The 17479-nt window shown below is 47.0% G+C and overlaps 1 protein-coding gene and 1 long non-coding RNA gene across 5 annotated transcripts; one reads left to right on the top strand and one right to left on the bottom strand.

The window, feature by feature from the left end:
* Positions 1-531: 531 nt before the first annotated feature.
* LOC120736905 lies at positions 532-17218 on the bottom strand. 2 transcript variants are annotated; one of them, XR_005696635.1, is made up of 2 exons: positions 17067-17218; positions 532-1118 (listed from the first exon to the last, which is right to left on the bottom strand). It is a non-coding gene; the product is annotated as an uncharacterized LOC120736905 (long non-coding RNA). The 2 variants fall into 2 exon arrangements; XR_005696634.1 differs by having other exon boundaries at positions 17042-17217.
* On the top strand, positions 13056-16252 carry LOC120736902 (gastrula zinc finger protein XlCGF49.1-like). Of its 3 annotated transcripts, XM_040037271.1 has the most exons (4): positions 13056-13074; positions 13436-13473; positions 14415-14492; positions 15318-16252. In XM_040037271.1, the coding sequence occupies exons 3-4, from the start codon at positions 14475-14477 to the stop codon at positions 15999-16001; spliced, it is 702 nt and encodes a 233-aa protein (XP_039893205.1). In that variant the 5' UTR covers positions 13056-13074; positions 13436-13473; positions 14415-14474; the 3' UTR covers positions 16002-16252. The 3 variants fall into 3 exon arrangements, with proteins under 3 accessions (XP_039893205.1, XP_039893204.1, XP_039893206.1); XM_040037270.1 differs by lacking the exon at positions 13056-13074 and having other exon boundaries at positions 13340-13473; XM_040037272.1 differs by lacking the exons at positions 13056-13074; positions 13436-13473 and adding an exon at positions 13634-13987.
* Positions 17219-17479: the final 261 nt, after the last annotated feature.

The following is a 17479-nucleotide window of genomic DNA, read 5'->3' as shown; positions in this document are numbered from 1 at the left end:
CAGTTCAATACCCAGCTGCTGCAAAATACTTAACCTCCCCCCCGAGGATGTAATATTAAAGTGAATACACGTGCTGATTTCATCTCTTTACAAGAAAGAACATTTACTTTTCCAGGAGTCACATTAGTGACTTATAGCTTTAGGCTTAGTAGACGACTCACACATTGACAAATCCAAACACATTTAAGAGTAATACTCTTAAATGTGTAAATGTAGTGCTCAAAGAAAACAGGGAGCACCACAGCAGATGTCATTCATGTCTGTCACACACAGGACGTGACAGTGAAAAGTGTGGAGACACTGCACACCTGAAGTTTAGCCGATTGTGTTGCGCTGACACTCAGGTCCTTTTGAAGTGTTGTATATTGATTCAATTGTCCAAAACACAAACATACAAAGAATGAAAAATGCTCCTTGTTATAAGAATGCAAGATTCATTTTGATTTGGTTGTCCGCTGAATTTTTAACATTCTCAGCTGTCATTTGAATGTAGAGACGTCTGAGTTACAGTGATAATGAATGAGAACCACACGCTTTAATCCATTTAATGTATGAATCCAGACATTTATTCGGATATTTCACAGTAAAAACCAAACATTTGTTAGAGATGACAAAGGCTTTGCCACATTTAGATGCACTAAAGGTCAGATTTGCTGTTAGTTCTTCATATGTGCAACGTTTGTGACTGAGACTCTTTTGCAACAATTAGCAGTTTGCTCGCGTAAGCATACTGCAGGTAATGCTGAGTGATGGAGAAGGCTCGGCAGGTTGCCCGAGTGTACGGCTCTTCAAACAAAAACAAAAAGTCACACCCTAACCTCGAGTGTTTTTATTAACACCTTGAGGTGTAAATGCTGGGTTTTATCCCCCAAACATGTAGACTGCTCACTGCTTGATGTCAGATCACATCTGTAGCTGGTGCTACAAAGTGTGCAAGCATGTTTCCCCTCTCTAAGCCTTTCTTCTCTTAAGCATCTCCAGATACATCCCCAGTGACTTCTGAATAGAGTCCTTGGTGATGAACTTGACAAAGTTATTGACATCAGCCTCTCTGTTAGCCGCCAGCTTGTCTATGGTTGGCTTCCTCATCATGGACTTTGTGAGCTGTCTGGCGTGATCTGCAAATGAAACAAATGCACATGTAAGGAAGCTGTGCATTCATATACAATTTCTTCTATGAATACTGACATGGGCTTCAATTCATTGCAAAATATATTCAATTGCAGCACTATTGTGGAGCACCTTTTATTTCTTATGTGGGAAAGTGACATTTCTAACAGGTGCTGAAAGCTTATGCTCTTTTTCTGCCTCCTGCACATCCTGCCAAGTACCAGGATGTACTAAATACTGCTGTACAGATGGAAATACACCCATATCGACACTTCTGAGGTACGAGGTTACATCTCCCTACATGCGGGTTCATGCCACCTCACCTTAAAACAAACATACACTGATAGCAGCTCATTTTTTTCCTACCTGCCTTGGAAATGTTACCTGCAATTTTATTACCCAAATGGTAAATGGACTGGTTCTTATGTAGCGCGTTTCTACTCATCTGAGCGCTCAAAGCACTGATGAGGCCAATCACCGTGGTGTCATCTGCAAACTTAATAATGGTGTTGGAGCCATCAGCAGGTCTGCAGTCGTGGGTGAAGAGGGAGGGAGTAGAGGAAAGGGCTCATCACACAGCCTTGTGGTACACCGGTGTTCATCGTGATGGTAGATGAGCAGCGGTTATCCAGCCGGACATGTTGGGGGCGGTTGGTCAGGAAGTCCAGTAACCATTTGCACATTAGGGAACTGATGCCCTCCTCCTTGAATCGCTACCTTATCGTGGTGGAGGGGTTTGTGTGTCCCAGGGATCCCAGGGGCTATGTTGTCTGGGGGCTTTTGCCCCCTGGTAGGGTCTCCCATGACAAACTGGTCCTGGGTGAGGGACCAGACAAAGAGCGATTCAGAAGACCCCCATGAAGAGAATATCGAGGGAACAGTTTACCCTGCCCGGGATAGGGTTACCGGGGCCCCGCCCTGGAGCCAGACCCGGGGAGGGTGCCCGAGGGCGAGCGTCTGGTGGCCGGGCCTTAGTCCATGGGGCCCGGCCGGGCACAGCCCGAAGAGGAGACATGGGCCCATCCTCCCGCAGGCCCACCACCCGCAGGAGGCGCCATAGGGGTTGGGTGCATTGTGAGCCGGGTGGCGGCCAGGAGCGGAGGCCCTGGCGGACCGACCCCCGGCTGCCAAGACTGGCAATAGGGACATGGAATGTCACCTCTCTGGTGGGGAAGGAGCCTGAGTTGGTGCGTGAGGTTGAGAGGTACCGGCTAGATATAGTTGGGCTCACCTCTACGCATTGTCTGGGCTCTGGAACCAGTCTCCTGGAGAGGGGCTGGACTCTGTCTCAGTCTGGAGTTGCCCCTGGTGAGAGGCGGCGGGCTGGGGTGGGTATTCTTATATCCCCTCGGCTTGCTGCCGGTACGTTGGGGTTTTTCCCGGTGGACGAGAGGGTTTGCTCCCTGCGCCTTAGGGTCGGGGAACGGGTCCTGACTGTCATCTGCGCTTATGCGCCGGGTGGCAGTTCGGAGTACCCAGCCTTCTTAGAGTCCCTGGGGGGGGTGCTGGAAGGTGCTCCACCTGGAGACTCTGTTGTCCTGCTGGGAGACTTCAATGCTCACGTGGGTAACGACAGCGAGACCTGGAGGGGCGTGATTGGGAGGAACGGCCTCCCTGATCTGAACCCGAGTGGTGCTTTGTTATTGGACTTCTGTGCTAATCACAGTTTGGCCATAACGAACACCCTGTTCGAACATAAGAGTGTTCATAAGTGCACGTGGCACCAGGATGCTCTAGGCCGTAGGTCGATGATCGATTTTGTAATCGTATCACCAGACCTGCGACCATATGTTCTGGACACTCGGGTAAAGAGAGGGGCTGAGCTGTCAACTGATCACCACCTGGTGGTGAGTTGGATCAGGTGGCGGGGGAGGACGCTGGACAGACCTGGTGCACCTAAACGCGTAGTGAGGGTGTGCTGGGAACGTCTAGCAGAGGCCCCAGTCCGCGAGATCTTCAACGCACACCTCCGGCAGAGCTTCAACAGCATTCCGAGGGAGACTGGGGACATGGAGTCCGAATGGACCATGTTCAGCGTCTCCATTGCCGAAGCTGCTGCATTGAGCTGCGGCCGCAAGGTGGTTGGTGCCTGCCGTGGTGGTAATCCCCGAACCAAATGGTGGACACCAGAGGTGAAGGGAGCCACCAGGCTGAAGAAGGAGGCCTATCGGGCTTGGTTAGCCTGTGGGACTCCGGAGGCAGCCGACAGGTACCGACAGGCCAAGCGGAATGCGGCTCGGGCAGTGGCTGAAGCAAAAACTCGGGTGTGGGAGGAGTTCGGAGAGGCCATGGAAAAAGACTTTCGGACTGCCTCGAAGAGATTCTGGCAAACCGTCAGGCGTCTCAGGAGGGGAAAGCGGTGCTCTACCTGCGCTGTGTATAGTGCTGGCGGAGCGCTGTTGACGTCGACTGAGAAAATTGTCGGGCGGTGGAAGGAATACTTCGAGGACCTCCTTAATCCCACTGACACGTCTTCCGAGGAGGAAGCAGAGTCTGGGGATGAGGGGTATGACCCGCCAATTTCCGGGGGCGAGGTCACTGAGGCAGTTAAACAACTCCTTGGTGGCAGAGCCCCTGGTGTTGATGAGGTCCGCCCCGAGTTCCTGAAGGCGCTGGACGTTGTAGGGCTGTCTTGGTTGACACGTCTCTGCAATGTTGCGTGGAGATCAGGGGCAGTGCCTGTGGACTGGCAGACCGGGGTGGTGGTCCCCATCTTTAAGAAGGGGGACCGGAGGGTGTGTTCCAACTACAGGGGGATCACACTCCTCAGCCTCCCTGGGAAAGTCTATGCCAGGGTGCTGGAGAGGAGAGTTCGTCCGCTAGTCGAACCTCGGATACAGGAGGAACAATGCGGTTTTCGTCCTGGTCGCGGAACACTGGACCAGCTCTTTATCCTCTCCAGGATACTTGAGGGTGCATGGGAGTTTGCCCAACCAGTCTACATGTGTTTTGTGGACTTGGAGAAGGCATTCGACCGTGTCCCTCGGGGTGTCCTGTGGGAGGTGTTGCGGGAGTATGGGGTGTCTGGCCCATTGCTACGGGCCATTCAATCCCTATACAACCGTTGCAAGAGCTTGGTTCGCATTGCCGGCAATAAGTCGGACTCGTTCCCGGTGGGTGATGGGCTCCGCCAGGGCTGCCCTTTGTCTCCGGTTCTGTTCATAATTTTTATGGACAGGATTTCTAGGCGCAGCCAAGTGGCGGAGGGCTTTCGCTTTGGTGGCCTCAGAATCTCATCTCTGATTTTTGCGGATGATGTGGTTCTGTTGGCTTCATCGGGTGAGGGCCTCCAGCTCGCACTGGAGCGGTTCGCAGCCGAGTGTGACGCAGCGGGAATGAGGATCAGCACCTCCAAATCTGAGGCCATGGTTCTCAGCCGGAAAAGGGTGGAGTGCCCACTCCGGGTCGGGGATGAGTTCCTGCCCCAAGTGGAGGAGTTCAAGTATCTCGGGGTCTTGTTCGCGAGTGATGGGAGAAGGGAGCCGGAGATCGACAGACGGATTGGGGCTGCGGCTACAGTAATGCGGACGCTGCACCGGTCAGTCGTGGTGAAGAGGGAGCTGAGTGTAAAAGCGAAGCTCTCAATTTACCGGTCGATCTACGTCCCTACCCTCACCTATGGCCACGAGCTGTGGGTAGTGACCGAAAGAACGAGATCGCGGATACAAGCGGCGGAAATGAGCTTCCTCCGAAGGGTGGCTGGCCTCTCCCTTAGAGATAGGGTGAGAAGTTCGGCCATCCGGGAGGGGCTCAGAGTAGAGCAGCTGCTGCTCCACATCGAAAGGAGCCAGCTGAGGTGGTTCGGGCATCTGGCAAGGATGCCCCCTGGGCGCCTCCTGGGCGAGGTGTTCCAGGCATGTCCCACCGGGAGGAGGCCCCGGGGCAGACCCAGGACACGCTGGAGAGATTATATCTCTCGGCTGGCCTGGGAACGCCTTGGTATTCCCCCGGACAAGCTGGAGGAGGTGGCTGGGGAGAGGGAGGTCTGGACCTCTTTGCTTAGGCTGCTACCCCCGCGACCCGACCTCGGATAAGCGGATGAAGATGGATGGATGGATGGATGGAACTGATGCCCAGGTCTGTCAGTTTCCTGATGAGTTGTGAGGGGTGGATTGTATTGAACGCTGCACTGAAGTCTATAAACAGCATTCTGGCGTAGGTGTTGTTGTTGTTGTGAGATTATAATATTATTTTATGCCATGTTAGACCCCTAATTAAAGATTGTGAATTATTATGTAGTTTTAGTTTGCATTATTCTCCTGAATTAGAAGAAGCTGATAACTCTTGCATTAGTTAAACTGATTTGCATTACATTAGACTGCTGATTTATTGTGGATGAATGATATTGTTTATGATGCATTATACTGCTGAGTTATAAGAAATACTGTTTGCAGAAAGTCATCGCCTTATTTGTCTGATTAGAAGAGAACAGAACATGCTGGAGTTTTCTGCCCCATCTCAGCAGGAGCAGATAAACAGGGAGCCAAGGTCGTAGCTTAGGCGCCGTGTGAGAGAAAGCATGTGAATCTTTAGGCTTTTTTTTATTTTTTATTTAACCTTTATTTTACCAGGAAAAGTCCCATTGAGATTAAAAACCTCTTTTTCAAGGGAGTCCTGGCCAAGAGGCGACAACATGTTAAAATTACAAAGTTACATACATGTTATAAATAACAATTACATTTTATAAAACATTTTTCTCTGGCTCTCTCAATTTGGACTTAAAAGCATTTAATGAAATAAGATCTGCTATCTTCCAGTCTTTTTGCATCATGTTCCATGTAAAAGGGGCAGCATAGGTAAAAGCCCTCTTTCCCAGTTCAGTTCTGGCAAATGGAACATTGAGCAGAAGAAGATCACTTGAATGCAGGCTATAAGAAACAGTACTCCTCCATGTGAGCAGATCGCAAATATAGGTGGGCATTTGTCCAAGCAGGGCCTTGTAAATAAAGATGCACCAGTGATCAAACCTCCTGGAGGACAACGAAGGCCATCCCACTCGAGCATACAGATCACAACAATGGGTCAAAGCCCTACAGTTTGTAATAAACCGTAAAGAGGCATGATATACTGAATCAATCTTGTGAAGACACTGGGCGGAAGCATTCATGTACAGCAGATCACCATAATCTAAAACAGATAAAAATGTGGCATTTACAAGACGCTTTTTTGTCTCAAAAGAAAAACTAAATTTGTTTCGAAAGAAAAATCCTAGTTTTAGTTTGAGTTTTTTCACAAGATTGTCTATGTGAGATTTAAAGGTCAGAGAATCATCAATTAAAAAGCCAAGATATTTATACGTATGCACCACTTCTATGAGGTTTCCCTCAAGAGTGGACACCAAAGGGACAGTTTGAGGAAATCTCTTCATGTTTGAAAACAACATTAGCTTTGTCTTTTCAGCATTAAGAACCAATTTCAGCTCCAGAAGTGTGTGTTGAACCACATCAAAAGCTTTCTGCAAAGATTCTATTGCCTTTTCAAGGTTTGAGCCAAAGGAATAAATAACTGTGTCATCAGCATAAAAATGCATACTAGCATTTGACACATTTTGTCCCAAATCATTTATATACATGATGAACAACAGAGGTCCTAAAATTGAACCCTGTGGCACCCCAGTGTGAATATTCAAAAGTTCTGAGCACAGATTTTCACATTTAATGCATTGAGTCCTGTCACTCAAATAGTTAGTGAACCAGGAGACAGCATGTCTAGACAGCCCCAAAGAAAGAAGCCTATGCTTCAAAATGGCATGATCCACAGTGTCGAAAGCTTTTGACAGGTCGATAAAGAGAGAAGCACAGTGCTGTTTTTTATCCAGAGCAACAAGTATGTCATTTATCACTTTTGTGGCAGCCGTAACAGCACTAGATGATTTGTGATGACCATGGAGAGGACATCGACAGCCTTACTACATGCATTACTGACTATATAAACTTCTGTGTGGATAACACTGTACCTACCAGGACTGTACGGTGTTTCTCCAACAACAAACCTTGGATTACCCCAGAAATTAAAACCGTCCTCAAGCAGAAGAGGAGGGCCTTCAAATCCAGAGACAAAGAGGAGTTGAAAAGGGTGCAGAGAGAGCTGAGGGGACTGATAAGGAATGGGAAGGAGAGCTACAGGCAGAAGATGGAGAACCAGCTTCAACAAAACAACGTTGGTGAAGTCTGGAGAGGCCTCAGAACCATCTCGGGCCACAAACAGCAGAACTCTCTGCCTGGGAGGGATGTGAGATGGGCAAATGAACTGAATCATTTCTTCAACAGATTTGATTCAGCCATGAGGCAGTCTGCAACATCGGCTGCAGACTCACCCACCCCCACTGCTGCTGTTCCACCTCAGACACTTCACACCTCCTCTATTCACCCTGCTCACTCCCCCCCACCCCCAACTGCAGCATCCAATACACACTCAACACAAGGCTCCAGCCTGTCTCTCTCAACCACCCAGGTTAGGAGGGAACTGAGGAGGATTAATGGCAAGAAGGCAGCGGGTCCAGATGGCATCAGCTCGAGGGTCGTCAGGTCCTGTGCGGACCAACTGTGTGGGGTGATGGAGCACCTCTTCAACCTGAGCCTGAGGTTGGGAAGAGTCCCACAGCTCTGGAAAACCTCCTGTGTTGTACCAGTGCCAAAGACTTCACGCCCCAAGGACCTCAACAGCTACAGGCCGGTGGCTCTGACATCCCACCTGATGAAGACCCTGGAGCGGTTGGTCCTGGCTCAGCTTCGGCGCCTAATAAGCTCATCACTGGACCCACTTCAGTTTGCCTACCAGCCTGGGATTGGAGCGGATGATGCCGTCATTCACCTCCTACATCGTTCCCTCGCTCACCTGGAGACCGCTGGGAGCACTGTGAGAATCATGTTCTTTGATTTCTCCAGTGCCTTCAACACCATTCTTCCCTCGGTTCTAAAGGACAAGCTGGTGAACTCTGGAGTGGACCATCACCTCACTACCTGGATCCTGGACTACCTCACCGACCGACCACAGTATGTGAGGACTCAGGGCTGTGTGTCGGACAGGGTCGTCTGCAGTACGGGGGCCCCACAGGGAACGGTTCTGGCTCCGTTCCTCTTCACCATCTACACTGCAGACTTCTCCCACAATTCCACCCAGTGCTTCCTGCAGAAGTTCTCTGATGACTCTGCAATAGTCGGCCTCATCACTGATGGGGACGACAAGGAGTACAGAGGTCTGACCCAAGACTTTGTGGACTGGTGCCAGCTGAACTACCTCCAGATCAACGCCAGTAAAACCAAGGAACTGGTGGTAGACTTCCGCAGGCACAAGCATTCTCCACTGCAACCACTGAACATCCAAGGTATGGACATTGAGGCTGTGAACAGCTACAGGTACCTTGGTGTTCATCTGAACAATAGACTGGACTGGACTCATAACTCAGACGCCCTCTACAGGAAAGGGCAGAGCAGGCTGTACCTGCTGCGGAGACTCAGGTCGTTTGGAGTGGAGGGCCCACTCCTGAAGACCTTCTATGACTCTGTTGTGGCTTCTGCTATCTTTTATGGCGTGGTCTGCTGGGGCGGCAGCATCTCTGCTGGGGACAGGAAGAGACTGAACAGGGTGATCCGAAGGGCCAGCTCTGTTCTAGGATGCCCTCTGGACCCAGTGGAGGTGGTGAGTGACAGGAGAACGGCGGCTAAGCTGTCATCCCTGTTGGACAACATCTCCCACCCCATGCAGCAGACTGTGACAGCACTGAGCAGCTCCTTCAGTGGGAGACTGCGGCACCCACGGTGTGGGACGGAGAGATTTCGCAGGTCTTTCCTCCCCACTGCTGTCAGACTCCATAATAAAGACTTTAACTGATCAAGCACACACATCCATACATATGCAATAATACTAAGTGCAATAATCCTTTCTGTCATTGTTGTATTTTTACTCAGTTGTATATAGTATTTGTATTTGTATTCTATTTTTATCTTATTGTATATTTATTTTATTTTATTCTACTGTATATAGTATTTTATTCTATTCTGTACAGTTGTGTACTGTATTTATTCTTATTGTATTCTAATTTTTGCCTCATAACTTTTGCACTGTCCACTTCCTGCTGTGACAAAACAAATTTCCCACGTGTGGGACTAATAAAGGTTATCTTATCTTATCTTATCTTATGCTGTTTTCTAAACCCAGATTGCATTTTTGAGAGAACTTCATTAGAGTACAAGAACTCTTTTAATTGCTCACTGACGAGAGACTCAAGGACTTTTGCCAAGACACACAAGTTTGATATTGGCCTGTAATTAGTCAGAATGGCCGGGTCGCCTCCTTTTAATATTGGCGTAACAAAAGCAGACTTCCAAACAAGTGGAATTTCTTTATTTTGGATTGAAAGATTAAAAAGGATCGTAAGAGGTTGTGCAATGTAATCAGCTGCTATTTTCAGAAAATAGGCCTCTATTAAGTCTGGCCCTGGGGGTTTCCTGTGATCTAAGGCTTTAAGAGCTTTATGCACTTCCTGGACAGAAAAAGGAGAAAAATCAAAAAGCTCCCCAAAACATGTTTGGGGTTCTGTACAGGGATTCATGGGGGCTGCTCCAACAGAGTTAAATAAAAAACCAGTAGCTACGAAGTGCTTGTTAAAGCTATTTAAGACCTCAGTTCTGTCATAAACTGGGACAGAATCTTTTAAAATGAATTTTGGAAGAGCCTGTGATATTTTATTTATAGATGAGGACTTAATTACTTTCCAAAATTTCTGAGGGTTATTGAGGTTTTCTGTAGTAACAGATAAATAATATTCTGACTTAGCCTTCTTGATAAGTGTCGTGCATTTGTTTCTTAATTTCCTAAAGTCTAACCAGTCAGTCAGGGAATCATTTTTCCTAGCTTTTGCCCATGCCACATTGCGCTGATGGATGGACTCTGATAATTCCGATGAAAACCAAGGGTTCTCCCGTCCCTTGACCCTAAATTTTCTGACAGGTGCATGCTTATTTAAAATCTTCATAAAAATTTCTTTAAAATAAGCCCAAGCCAGATGGATGTCTGGTATCAGACTCAAATTTTCCCAGTTTACCATGGACAAGTCATAATGAAACGCTTGCTCATTAAATGTTTTAAAATTTCTTTTACAAATGATACGCGGTTTACATTTAGGGATTTTAGTGTTCCTACAAGTAGCAACTACACAATGATCGCTTAAATCATTACAGAACACGCCTAGAGACAGGAACTTATGAGGGACATTTGTTAGAATTAGGTCAATCAAAGTAGATTTGTCAGGACTCTTTATATTTGGCCTTGTAGGTAGGTTGACCAACTGGCTAAGATTTACAGAGTCACAGAAGGATTTAAATTCATCAGAAGCTATATTCAGCCAGTCCCAGTTCAAGTCTCCAGCCAATAGAAGTTCATTATAATTTAATTTGGACAGAAGATGCTTCAAAGATAATAAAGTTTCCCTTACAGCAGACGGAGGCCTATAGCATCCAACAACTGTTATAGAGAGAGACTTTACTATTTTAATATTCAAAGCCAAGAATTCCATTTGTTTAGGAATAGATTCAGATAAAACAATAGATACTTCATATCTTGATTTAACATAAATTGCTACGCCTCCACCTTTCCTAGGCCTATCTGTACGATAAAGATTGTATCCCGTTATGTTGATGTCGTCATCTGTAATAGATTTGGACAACCAAGTTTCGGAGATAATCACAATATCCGCGTTTGTCGATTTCGCCCAAATTCTGACCAAGTCCATCTTATGTAATAAACTGCGTACGTTTAGATGAATACATTTTAACCCTGGCTGAGATTTAAAGTCGGCAGGGGTCTGGACACTTTTTAACTCAGGTCCAGGATTTGGTTTCACATCTCCGGATATAAGTAAAAGTAAAACAATCATCATTAACCTTCGTTTCATATTACATTTAAAAGCATTTTCGTACTTTGCAGATGTTAACAACAAATACTGCTTTTTCTTAAGTGAAAGTGAAAGATTATACAGAACAAGAGAACCTTGTAGTTTGGGTAATACTTCATATCGATTTAAGCTTACAACCAAAGCCAAATTAATCGTTGGTGACTCCAGGTGCACTGCTACAGTTGACCTAGTGCCACTAAAATAAGTCTCACCCATACTCAGCTCATATTTTGCAGTTCTCACCCAAGGAGCACCGCAATGTCCCAAGTCCCAAACCACGAATATACACAATAAAGCTTCGATAAGTGTCCTCGTCTTCATAATGATAGCCCAGGGTCCAAAGTGGGGGTGAATACAAAAAGCTCCAACCTATTAGCTCCGAATCCGAGCGGAGGTGGACTAAGCAATCCAGGGATCAGATGGAGATGCTGCGTGTTCGGACGGTGTAGTCTCCGGCCTGTTGACTCTGCGTCCAGGCAGTATAGCAGGCTCCGTCCTATTAGCTCCAAGTCCGGGCGGTGTAACAGACTCCAGCTTCGTTAGCTTCGAAATACGGACAATGTGGCCGGCTCCGGCCTGCCAGCTCCGAGTCCGGGGAATGCAGCGAGCTCCGGCCTGAGTAGCTCCGAGTCTGGGAGACACAGCAGGCCCCGGCCTGCTAGTTCCAAGTCCGAGCGGGGGAGGACAAGGAGGAATCCCAGGATCTAATAGACGCAGTAGGCACCTGCAGGCTCCGGCCCGTCAATCCAGAGTCCAAGTGGAGGCGGACACGGTATCCTCGGGTTTGCCTACCCAGAGTCAGTATTTAGACCGGCCCGTTTTGCCCAAAGCCCTATTTCAGTCCAGAGGGAGACTCTACGCCGAGAATTTACGTGTTTTATGATAAGGTGGGGGCCACTAGAGGCTATAAGAGTTTGATCAATGCTCCACCATTTTGAGATCTGATGCTGTCTGCGTACAGTGTCCATCTCCCATGCGTGTGATCATTAAAATCATCGTTTGACTCAACCCGGCCGGACCAGTGTTGTTATTGTGGTTTTTCCTCTTGTCTCCATCCCCAATTTTTGAACTCGTAACATTGTCCAGGTGTGAGAGGACAGAGTGCAGTGCGATGGAGACTGCATCCTCTGTGCTCCTGTTCTGGCGGTATGCGAATTGGTGGGGGTCCAGGGTGGGGGGGAGACAGGATTTGAAGTGTGCTAGGACCAGCTGCTCTAAGCACTTAGTGATGATGGGGGTGAGTGCTACTGGGCGGTAGTCATTGAGGCAAGATGGGTTGGAGTTTTTGGGTGTCGGGACGATGGAGGTGGAGTTGAAGCAGGCCGGTACCACAGCGTGGGCCAAGGACAGGTTGAATATGTCTGTGAGCACTCCTGAGAGCTCCCCAGAACACGCTCTGAGAACACGCCCGGGGATGCCATCAGGACCTGCAGCCTTGTGGACACTGATCCTGCTCAGCACCGCTCCTACATCGGTGGGGGAGAGAGTCAGTGGTTGGTGGTCTGGCGTCATGTCTGCTTTGGTTGTGGTTGTGGGGTTCCCTCGCTCAAAACGAGCATAAAAGTTGTTGAGCTCGTTGAGGAAGGAGACATCAGAGGATGCGGGGGAGGGTTTGGTGGTCCTGTAGTCTGTGATGGTCTGGAGTCCTTGCCACATGCGTCGGGGGTTGGAGTTGGAGAAGTGTTCTTCTACCTTCTTTTTGTAATGGTGTTTGGCTTTTTTGATGCCCTTCTTTAGATTAGCCCTGGCTGTGCTGTAGGCGTGTGCATCTCCTGACCTAAAGGCGGTGTTGCGGGCCTTCAGGAGGAGACGAACATCCCGGTTCATCCAAGGCTTCTGGTTGGGGTACATGGTGATCCGTTTCTGGGTGTAAAGTAAAGTGTAAAGTAAAGTGTGCATGTTAGTCCCCGTAGGGAAATAGTTCCTCTGCATTTAACCCATTCACCCAGTGAAGCAGTGGGCAGCCACCAATGCAGCGCCCGGGGAGCAGTGTGTAGGGACGGTACCTTGCTCAGGGGTACCTCAGGGTAGCCGTTCAGTGGAGTTGAACCACCGACCTTCCGATCATGGTGTCACCACTCTACCTACTGAGCTATCCCTGCCCACTGTCAGGTGGTGACACTGTCTGTGGTTTTGGAGATGTAATCCAGTACAGATGAGGCGTACTGGTCCAGGTCTGTGTGGGTGAACATATTCCAGTCTGTTGGTGTGGTTGAAGTTCACCTTTATGTGCTGAAGGTGAAAACACTGAGCAAAGGGAGGAGTGTGTGATCTGTAGATACTATGGAAGCTGAAGATTATACCTGACACCCATTTGCTGCTGCTGCCACCTTCTGGCCTTCAGGTGCTCTGGACGTGCTGTTTTTTGTCCTACAGCTTTAAGAGGCTGTGTCTCGGCTCTTAGTTGTTGGCACACCTGTTCACCATAAGTCATCACAGCACAGCTCATGGGCTGGGCTCCTCCAAAGGTAACCACCAAGTTGATGCTGGTTGGAGTTGTTTTATATGTTTAGATTAGTTTGTTGTCTCCTGCTCTGCTCCCTCAGGTATGTTCCCAGCTTAGGTGTGTTTGTGATGGAGTGTTAGGGACCCGCAGAGACACTGGAGACAATAACTTGTACGAGCACAACTAAACTCATGGCTGCTGATCATTTAAGGTTTACCTTCAAAGTAGGAACTGCTGTCCTCCCTTAAACTGTGTGTACAGTGACTGGAGAACAATCCTCAGTGCTGGCCTGCACCTGGGACACCGCAAACCAGGGTGCTTTCGCGGTTTCCCGATCTAGCTTTGAGCACATTCATGGTTCCTTTCATCCTCGGCACCAGTTGCTGCTTGTTGGGAACATGACCTCCAACTATCTGTCCACTAACTCTTGGGAAGAGCCCATCAGGATGCTTGATGAAAAACCTCATTTTAAAAACAGCCCTGCACACTGTTCCTTCACCGTGACCAAAGAGTTCCATGATTCCAGATGCTGACAAGTAATGTCGCTCGATTGTAACAGATCAAGTAGTGTAATTGTGTTTGTGTGCAGTTCTTTATTTATATGTTTGTATTGTCCGGGCATACGAGCACAGCTAAACCTACAGCCGCTGATCATTTAACCTTTAGCTTGGCTTCCCAGTTAAAGTGTTTACAGAGAGTGAATGATTGAATCAGGGTGTCATTTCTCATCTGCACGTGTATGTTGTCCATGCTACCTCAGAGATATTTCAAAGGAAAGGTTAGACCTGTCTCCTTGAGGGATTATTTAAAGCTTCAAGTCCTCTGATCCTCCGTCTTGCCATCAGCTCAGTTTAATCTAGACCAGGCTAAAAGATTATCTTAGGACGGTCTAAGTCATCTGGATGTAAAGTGACTTTAATGTGCATTTCGGCTCCGGAGCCTAATAAAGCTCTTTCCTGGCAGGTGTTGGTGGGTCGAGCAGTCTGACGGAGGAACGTAGTCGGCCATCTTGGAAAGAAGAAAATGTTTTCTTCACACACGGTGAGAAAAACATCGTTTTTATAAATCATGAGTCCGAACATTTCACAGACTTTTATACGTGAAATTGTTCGTAGTTTATAAACACATCTGGAAGTGCCGTGCAAACCAAGGCCGAGCTGCTTTTAGGAAACGTGAAAAGTCTATCAGTACAACTTTCATGAATGATCATCATTTATTGTCATTATATCATTATGATTATTGTTAACTACCACCCTTTAGTAATTATTTACAGTTTTCCAGAACATGAGAAACACAATGCATGTTAAGAAAAGAAAATAGTAAATGGAAAGACGAAGGCTTCAACCTCTTAGACCTTTCCTTATTTCCAACACAGCTGATTTAAATGGTTAAATGACTTCCAGTTCTCCTGGTAATGAACTAATCATGTGATTCAGGTGTGCTGACCCAGGGTGAGATCTAAAACCTGCAGGACACCGGCCCTCGAGGCCTGGAGTTCGACACCCCTGGTCTTACACCAAGGACTAAATGGTTCATTTTTGGCTCGCTGCACTGTAACGGGGACGGGGTGATTTGCAGAGCACTTTGTAAATGAGGACTGTGTGCAAGAGGTGCAAGTGCACGGGTGAAGTCGCACTGTCCCCTCTGCATTTGATTTTCCCTCGTTGGGTTGGGCGTAAAGACTGAGCAGGGCAATCAGCTGGTAGAACCGATGTCCACAAGATGCAATCAGCGATGCACTTGTTTAAATGTATTTTATGCAATAATACAGTGTCAGAGTCAGAGAGAGGCCGGCACGACAAAACAAGATTTAATTCAAACACTTATTAAGCTTCTGACTCCCTGCCTGTGTCTTTGTTGCTGTAGGAACAAGACGACAAAGAGAGCCCAACACCTCAGTGCTCTCAGTTGGCTGAAGATGCTCACTCAAGTGCAAACTTACTTGAGCACTACAGGTGTGATCAGTGTAACAAGAAGTTTTATGCCCCATGTCACCTCAGAACACACCAGCGCATCCACAGTGGGGAAAAGCCCTTCAGTTGTGACCAGTGTGGAAAGACTTTTACTCGGAAAAGCAACTTAAAAACGCATCACCTCAGCCACAGCGGCGTCAAACCACACATGTGCCACCAGTGTGGAAAGACATTTAGTTCTATGAGCAACTTGAGAACTCATCAGCGCCTACACAGCGGAGATAAACCATACGCATGTAGCCAGTGTGGAAAGGCTTTTACTCAGATGGGCCACTTACAAACCCATAAGATGGTCCACAGCGGAGAAAAACCACACACATGTGAGGAGTGCGGAAAGACATTTAGTTTGATGAGCAGCTTGAGAACTCATCAGCGCCTACACAGAGGAGTCAAACCATACGCATGTAGCCAGTGTGGGAAGGCTTTTACTCGGATGAGCCACTTAAAAATCCATGAGATGGTCCACAGCGGAGAAAAACCACACACATGTGAGGAGTGCGGAAAGGCTTTTAATCATCAGAGCAACTTAAAGAGACATAAACTGGTCCACAGTGGAGTTAAAAGCACACAAGTGTGACCAGTGCGGGAGGGCTTTTGCTTTGAAGTCGAGCTTGGCGACACACAAGCTGGCGCCGCATGTGACCTTTCTGGGAAAACCTCCAGCCAGCGACCCCAGAAACACGCCAACAGACGCTGATACGTGATCAGTGCAGCAGTTCAGTTTACACAAACTCGAGCTTAAGTCAACTCTACACTTACTGACCATGGACACGCACCAGTGTGACAAAGCCTAGAACCAGTTTAAAGGTAATTCAGTCAGGTTTTTTTAAACAAGCTAATGTGTATATAAAAGATTTGTTACTGGTAATACAGCAAAACTTTATTGTAGTTTTTAAAGTTCAAGTTAAACCATGTGAAATAAGTTGGATAATACACGGTGTTACATATGGGACACAAACGCAGCGTTTTGGGACAACATGGTTTCTGTTGGGTTTATACAAACTGTAAAAATGTTATTACAATGTTATTACAATGTTATTACAATGTTATTACAATGTTATTACGATGTTATTACGATGTTATTACGATGTTATTACGATGTTATTACAATGTTATTACAATGTTATTACGATGTTATTACGATGTTATTAGCTCTACATGGGTGTTAGATTTCAAAATAAAATCCTTTTAAACGATCGACTCGTTTCATTTATCACCAGCAGAACAGTCTCCCATGAAGTGTCCAACTTTATGGCTCATAATGGGCAAAGACGCGGCTACAACTTTGATGCTAATCTGAAGTGAATAAAACTATAATAGGACATGAAATGCATTTAGATCTGTACATATGCTGTAATGATCACATGATGTGGCGCCATCCTTTCTGAAATTAAACCGACAACAGATTTGTTGTCTGGGGCATTTAACACAAACTGATTTGAATAAATCATGAATGCAAAAAACGATGCAGCTGCATTCATATTCATATTTCCTCTTCGGTTCCAACTATTAATACAGAAATGCAAATGCATCATTCTTTTCTTGAAATTTAAACACAGGTTTATAAACGGTCTCAGTAGTTCTTAAGTACATTTAGTAAAACAGGTAAACACTTACTAAAACACAGTCACTGTGTCCTTACATGCTGTCGTTTTAGCAGACTCTCAAACCAGTTTCAGTCCAGTAGTGTCTGTATCACTGCCGCCCAAAACCAGTATCACGAGCTCAGTGTGTCACATGGCCTTGCTTGACCAGATGGTGCTATTCAAAATGTTGCCAGAAGGGATAATGAGCATCACTCTCATGTCAACAGTTACGGGAAAGATTTTATTCTGCACGTTTGATCTGAGACACGACTGGTTATCCATCAAAGTTCAACACTTTAAAGTCCACAACTTTCCACACTCTGATAAGCACATCCCAGCGGTGACCGCCCCACCGGTTCCCAGACTGCAGCCTTGGCGTTCGCTCTGGGGCTTATTTTTAGCTACACACATGGCACTTTTCCATTTTATCATTCTTTATTAAACATCTTACAAAGAAGTATTTAACTTT

The sequence above is a fragment of the Simochromis diagramma genome, unplaced genomic scaffold (genome assembly GCF_900408965.1).
Source record: "Simochromis diagramma unplaced genomic scaffold, fSimDia1.1 OVJJ01000516.1, whole genome shotgun sequence".
In the NCBI taxonomy this organism is placed as follows: domain Eukaryota; kingdom Metazoa; phylum Chordata; class Actinopteri; order Cichliformes; family Cichlidae; genus Simochromis; species Simochromis diagramma.
The sequence above is the reverse complement of the archived record's forward strand: the minus strand, read 5'-3'. Positions and strand labels throughout refer to the sequence as shown.